The following is a 7364-nucleotide window of genomic DNA, read 5'->3' as shown; positions in this document are numbered from 1 at the left end:
CAATAGGGTAAGGGCAAAAATAGCGAGAGGTAAGCTTATGATATGGAGAGAGGGAAAGGGTGGATTGCCTATAGGGCTGCAACTTCACGAAGACCCAATCACCAACTGAAAACTGCCTGTCAGTGCGATGAGCATTGGCTTGATCTTGCATACGCTGCTGAGCACGTGTCAAATGATACTTAGCAAGCTACATTTTAAAGTCGCGGAGAAACAGAATGTTTTCAATATCAGTAGAAGGAGAGTCACCATGAAGATAAGGGAGGTGAAGAGGGGGAGGATAACAATAAAGGAGCTCAAAAGGTGAAGTCTGAATGGCAGAGTGGTGTGAGGAGTTATACCACCATTCAGCCAAGGGCAAGAAGGCACACCAATCAGCTGGTGAATCAGAACAGAAACAATGAAGATAAGTCTCAAAACACCTATTGAGAACCTCAGTTTGGCCATCAGTTTGCGGATGGTAAGCTGTAGAAGTGCGCAAATGTACACCTTGAGCAGAAAGGAACTCCTTCCAAAAAGAGCTAATAAAAATAGGATCACGATCACTGGTGATGGTAGCAGGAAACCCATGTAGTTTGAAGATGTGGTCTAGAAAAATAGGCACAAGGGACTGGGCAGTATAGGGGTGAGCTAAGGCAATAAAATGACCATACTTAGTCAATCTATCAACTATGACCCAAATAACATACTTCCCCTTTGATTTGGGTAATCCTTCAATGAAATCCATGTTGATATCTGTCCAAGGAACTGCAGGAAAAGGAAGGGGTTGCAACAATCCAACAGAAGCAGATGTGCCATACTTATTTCTTTGACAGACAGAACAATTGCGCACAAAATTAAGAACATCAGTTCTGATGCCTTTCCAATAAAAATAGGCCATCAATTTCCTAGTAGTTGCATCAGTACCAGAGTGTCCACCAGATGGAGAAGAATGCCATAGCTGCAGAAGCTTAGTCCTGAGCCCCAGGTCATTTCCAACCATCAGTTTACCCTTTCTCCTGAGTTGATTGTTTATCCAAGTAAAGTGTTTTTGGGGTGAAGTCTGTAAAGAAGTAATGAGTTGGCTCAGCTCAGGATCTTGAAACCAACTGTTATGAATTTCACTCCAAAGATCAGCCTGAACAGTAGAAACCATGAGGGACATCAACTAAGCACCTGACACACTTGACAAGGAATCAGCAGCCACATTCTCCTTGCCCTTCTTGTACTGAATTTCAAAGTCAAAGGGTAGTAACTTAGCCAACCACCTAATCTGCAAATCAGTGTGTAAATTCTGTTCTAATAAGTACTTGAGAGCCTTCTGATCAATTCTCACAATGAAGTGATGGCCCAAAATATAATGAGACCATTTAGTAACTGCAAACACTAGAGCCAACAACTCCTTCTCATACACAGATAAAGCCATGTGCCTAGGAGCTAACCCTTTGCTAATGAAGGCTATAGGATGATCATTTTGCATAAGAACAACACCAATGCCAGTGCCACTAGCATATGTCTCAACTACAAATGGAATAGCATAGTTGGGCAATGCCAACACAGGAGCAGAAGTGAGAGCCAATTTTAATGTTGCAAATGACTCTGCAGCTTTGGCATTCCACAAAAAACTATCCTTCCTCAGTGAGTGGCCTACTAATAATACCATAACCCTTGATGAATTTCCTGTAATACCCTGCCAGACCCAAGAAGCCCCTCAACTGTTTAACAGTCTTGGGAATTGGACATTGCTGGACTGCTTCAATTTTCCTAGGATCAGTAGAAACTCCCTCAGCAGTGATAAAATGTCCTAAGTATTCCACCCTTGAAACACCAAATGCACACTTAGATTTCTTGGCCAAGAGGTTGTGAGTGACCATAGTGTCAAATACCTGCTTCAAATGTCCCATATGATCTTGCAAATTAACACAATAGATCAAAATGTCATCAAAAAACACTAGAACAAATTTACTGAGAAACTTCTGAAACAAGTGATTCATGAGGCATTGGAATGTAGAGGGAGCATTAGTTAAACCAAAGGGCATTACTAAATACTCATAGTGTCCAGAATGTGTCTTGAAAGCAGTCTTAGAAACATCCTCAGGTAGCATCCTGATTTGATCATAACCAGATCTGAGATCAATTTTAGTAAAAATTGTGGCCCCAGCTAACTCATCTAGCATATCATCTATAAGGGGTATGGGGAATTTATCTTTGATTGTGCACTGGTTCAATTCCCTGTAGTCTACACATAATCTCCAGGATCCATCCTTCTTGCCAACAAGAACCACAGGAGAGGAAAAAGGACTGTTGCTATACTAGATGGCCCCTTGTTGCAACATTTCATTAACCAACTGTTCAATGATATCCTTTTTAATAGAAGAGTACCTGTATGGTCTAACATTTACAGGTTTTGAGCCAGGTTGAAGAGGTATTCTATGATCAAAAGCTCCCCTTTGTGGAGGTAGGGATGTAGGTTCAGCAAAGACCAAATGGTATTGATGCAGCAGCTGATCAATAATGGCAGTACTATCAGCAGTAGTCATATGCAGGGCTTGACAGTGCATAGTGGTAAGTGAGCTTGGGTTACTATCTCTCACTTGCAGCATGAAGAACTGTATATCATTCCCCTTTAGCCAATTCAATGACTTTGGGCTGGAGACCTTACAATCCTCAGACACTCCCCTCAGTAAATTAGACTTCCCTTGATAATTGAAGGCCATAGTAAGCTCTGAGTAATCCATAGTAATGGGACCAAGTGTTTTCATCCATAAAGCTCCCAAGACCAGGTCATATTTACCAACTGGAATACAAGTAAGTTCAGAAGAGAATGTTGTACCCTGCAGAATCCATTCAAAACCCCTAACCACTCCAGAGGTGGCTTCTAAAGTGTTGTTGCCAAGGCTTACATAACTCACCTTAGTAGGACATATTTGACACCCGAACCTCTTGGAAGCCCTCTCATCAATAAAGTTATGAGTACTACCCGCATCAAGTAAAATTTGAATTGGCCTCTTCTCACTATATCCAGTAACATGAATGGTTTGAGCTCCTTGTAAACCACTTAAAGCACATAAGTATATCATAGGGGTATCACCTGCTCCAGCTGCCCATTCTTCCTTAGAAGGACTCTCCTCAGCTCGTTGCGTCCTAGCCTCATCACCCCCATCTTCTACAATTTCTAACTCCATCACAAACAACTGCTTAGGCAGGTTGCATTTGTGACCTACAGTGTACTTATCATCACAAAAGTAGCAAAGACCCTGTGCCCTTCTAGCCTGCATTTCTGCAGGAGAAATAGTCCTCCTGTTTCTGGCCACATTCACAGTGGTTGAGGGAGGGAGAGCTAGTCGAGGAGTTGAGGGATTAGAACTAGGGTTATGTTTGATGGTAAGTGGCTCATAGGAAGGCTTTTTGAGGTGAGTTGTAGATACAGAAGTAGTGTGACTCCTTAAGGCTCTAGCATTAGCTGCTAAGGTTGCTTCAGCTAATCTAGCTAAACGATAAGTTTTGGATAGAGTCTGAGGCTCATGCATTTTGACAGGGTTCACCAACTCTCCCTTCAATTTTCCTAGGAAACAGGATATAGCTTGACTAACTGTTAGATCACACTGAACTAATAACCTAGCAAAAGCAAATTGAAACTCCTTCACTGAACCAGTCTGTTTGAGCTGCTTCAGTTCGAGCATAGGATCAGTATATTCCTCACTAAATGTTTCAATCAAAGCCTCAATATACTCATTCCATGGGGGAAGGGTAGGCAAATCTCTGTATTTCAAATAGGACTGATGCCAGGCTAGAGCATCATCATCTAAATGCATAGATACTACATGTACCTTTTGATTTGCAGCAGTATTGTCAACAACAAAATATTGATCAATTTTATACAGCCAGCTTTTCAAATTTTCACCATTGAATCTAGGGAATAACAAATTATGACTACGATTGTTAGGAACATGATACGGATTAGGTCCTAAAATTCCCTGACCTGACTGCACATTATCGCGGTTCTTAGAAGTGAAGCTATTGTCTCGTGACTGCTGATGCAGCTGCATTCCATCAATTGAATTTTTGAGTGCTTCAACCACCTGTAGCAATTTAGCATGTCGATGATCCAAATCAGCTCGCAATTCATCTGTTTTCTGATCGAGAATTAAACGCAGATCTAGCTGCTGTGCAGCTAAGTCTTCATATTGTTCCTGCCAGTCCAGATTTGCAGGATCAACAACTTTACGGGGTCTCATGGTTTGGCTATGATACCAATTGATACCAAATTATTGGTATCTAGTTGACAATTAGACAGAGAATTCAGCTAAGAAGGAGTAGAAATTGGAAGAAGAAGCAGCAGAGAAGAATAAGAGAAAATAGAGAATTAGAGAATTAGAGAAGTGGGAGAGAATTTTCGGATTTTCATTGATATTCAAAAGTAACTAATGAATTATTACAACTAGCTATTTATAGTGCTCAGTGATCTACTGGAAATGTAAAAGCAAGGCCAAGAGAAATGAGCTAAAGCATCTAAGCAACTAACTACCTTTCCCGCCATTAACTAATTTTCAAATTTGAAATCTAACTAACATAACTAACTTTCAAATGGACTATTCTTCATGGACTCTTGCTGAACTTTGTGTATCACAACAACAACAACAACTACCAGTAAAACCCCACAAAGTGGGGTCTGGGGAGGGTAATGTGTACGCAGACCTTACTTACCCCTACCCCGATAGGGCAGAGAGGTTGTTTCTCAAATTATAGAAAGAATAAAGTCAAAAATTAGACATACAAAACAAAATTTCAAAATGTTAGAAGCGTCAAATATCACATCTGCTAAAACTTCTTATGGCTTTTACTCTTCTTATTAGAGTTCGCCGGATAAATATATGTATTTCCTTAAAGAACACTTTCTTTCTCTTTTTTTTTTGGTAATAAATGATTTATTCAAACAACAGCAACTAAAAGTTTTTACAACTAGAGCGCAGTCTAGGTAACATAGTGCCTAGACTGTCTCTTTTTAGTACATGGATAACAAAGACAGGCGGAACAGCAAAAGTTTGCAAAGTACAAAAGTGTCCAGGCTGCAATCATTCTTAGCTAACAGGTCCGCTACTCCGTTAGCCTCTCTAAAGACGTGCTTCAGCTGTGGATCATTCGCCTTCCGTAATAGGTACCTGCAGTCATCAATCAAATTTTGGTAGAGACAGTTATTAGATTTTAGGAGGTTAAATAGTTCCAAACAGTCCATCTCTATTACTAGTGGGAAGAGTTTTTTTTGTTAGTGCTAGTTTGACTCCATGGAGGAGGGCTAGGATTTCCATATATATGTTAGTAGCATGGTCGAATCCCATATTGAATCCTAAAATCCATCGACCCCTTTCGTCTCTAAACACCCCTCCTATTCCTCCCACTCCCGGGTTTCCTACACAAGAGCCATCGATATTCAGTTTATAAAAGTTGGGTTGGGTGGTTCCCATTTTACAAAGATAGTTTTCTTGGTTGGTTTTAAGCAACTATTTTTTGCCATGTAGAGGAATTCCATGGCTTTACTGATGGGTTGATTTTTGGTGATGGGTGTTTTAATTCCTCTAAAGAGGATCCCATTTCTGAAGTTCCATATATGCCATAGGAGAAATGGGAGAAAATCTACCCAGCGTAAGTAATTATTAAAAGGGACCCTGGACAAGAATTGATTTTTAAGCCATTTATTAAGGGTATCTTTTCCTACGGGGATCTGAGAGAACGGGTGTTTTGTATTGATTTGATCCCAGATTTGTCTAGAGTAATTGCAACAGAAGAATATATGTTCTATGTCCTCAGTTTCCCTGTTACAAATGTTACAAGAGTCTTCTTGGCAAATCCCTCTTTTTTTTAGCATATCTTTAGTGGGTAGCCTATCCCAAAAGATTATCCACAGAAAATATTTTAATTTGTTTAAGGAGTTGATTTTCCAGAGCTAGGCTAAGTTTTTCTCGTTGCCTATGGGTTCTGAGACAGCTTCATAAGCAGCTTTAACAGAGAAATAGTTGTGATCCTTAGAGTTCCAAGTGTATGAGTCCGTAGTGGTTCCGATTTGTTTTATGCAGGTGCAGTTTATCTTAGAAACAATGTCCAGGGGAAGTTCAAAGGATAAGTTTCTAAGGTCGAACATTCCATTTTTAATAAAGCAGGAGAGATTTTGGTCAAGCTCTCCAGCTGGGATGGGGCCTTGGATGGAATCTCTAAGCGTTCCTAATTGATTTATCCATATATCATGCCATAGATTAATGGCCGTTCCATCACCTACTAGCCATTTGGTGTTGACGTTGCATATTTCAGCACCCTTTTTAATTACTTTCCAAGTGTGGATACTCACAAATTTCAAAGTTAATTCCCGGAAGCATTGGAACAAAAACTTCATAGAAAGTACCATCAAATTATTAAGAAAATACAGACAAGAAAATAGACATACAAAGCAAAATTTCTAAATGATGTAAGCGTCAAATATCACAATCCAACTAGATATGAGAATCAAACCTTCCAGAATCAAAGTCGATAAAGCAAGACAATAGATAAATTGATACGTTGTAGTGGGTAAACTTTAGCCGCTAACTCATATTACGTTAATTATTAGGTTTTTATAGATGTACTTATCTAACCTAAGTGTGTATTTATCTAGAGTTAAAAGGCAAACTTTAATTAATTTTAAACTGCTAATCTTAGGAAAATAGTTAATAACTGTTTTGTCTAGTGTAAAATCTATTTAAAAGGGATAACAAAGGCAAACCATATTTCGCAGGTTAATACCCAATACCATAATGATTACCAATATATATATATATAAAGTTGGGAATAGTAAAGTTGATGTGGCACTCTTACATGCCAAGAATCTCCTTTATCTTTTTTCTCATTTTTTTGGGTTTTTTCCTTTATTTGATATCTAAAAAATCTACAGAAAATTGAATATATCATATTTATGTCATTCATTATTATTGTCATTTACTTTCTTTCACACCCACACTGTCCCTTCTTTATTAAGGTCTTCTCTACTTGTAATGGGTACAGTCAATATCTCTTCTTTTCATATACCCACGTTCCCTTTCCCATAAATCTCATTACTTCGATCACTGGTAACGTAAGTATAATTACAGGCCTGCAGCTTGCGAAAAATCTATAAATATTACTCAAGCACATATCCTCTTCACTTCAAAACCAAAAAAGAAAGTTCGATCTCACACAATGGATTAGCGACGAAGATAGAAAGAAGAGTCTCGTGCAAAAAGTTCGTTACCATTTCGTAGAAGCTTGCCTTGACGTTAATTGATGAATATGAAAAAGAAAAGGTTTGGCTAGGAAGTTGGAGATGAGTTTGATAGAGTGGAGGAGAAGACTTGTTTAAGATTGCAAGGGCATTTAACCGA

The 7364-nt window shown here is 39.0% G+C and overlaps 1 protein-coding gene across 1 annotated transcript; it reads right to left on the bottom strand.

Moving 5' to 3' along the window:
- Positions 1-2288: 2288 nt before the first annotated feature.
- On the bottom strand, positions 2289-4214 carry LOC109241311. The gene has a single exon (XM_019408037.1). It carries the CDS (start codon positions 4212-4214, stop codon positions 2289-2291), a length of 1926 nt encoding a protein of 641 aa, XP_019263582.1.
- Between the last annotated feature and the right edge of the window lie 3150 nt (positions 4215-7364).

The sequence above is a fragment of the Nicotiana attenuata genome, unplaced genomic scaffold (assembly GCF_001879085.1).
Source record: "Nicotiana attenuata strain UT unplaced genomic scaffold, NIATTr2, whole genome shotgun sequence".
In the NCBI taxonomy this organism is placed as follows: domain Eukaryota; kingdom Viridiplantae; phylum Streptophyta; class Magnoliopsida; order Solanales; family Solanaceae; genus Nicotiana; species Nicotiana attenuata.
This window is presented reverse-complemented; position numbering and strand designations above follow the sequence as displayed.

Excerpts from the sequence above, each read along its gene's own strand:
- LOC109241311 (XM_019408037.1), bottom strand. The coding sequence starts at position 4,214 with ATGAGACCCCGTAAAGTTGTTGATCCTGCAAATCTGGACTGGCAGGAA.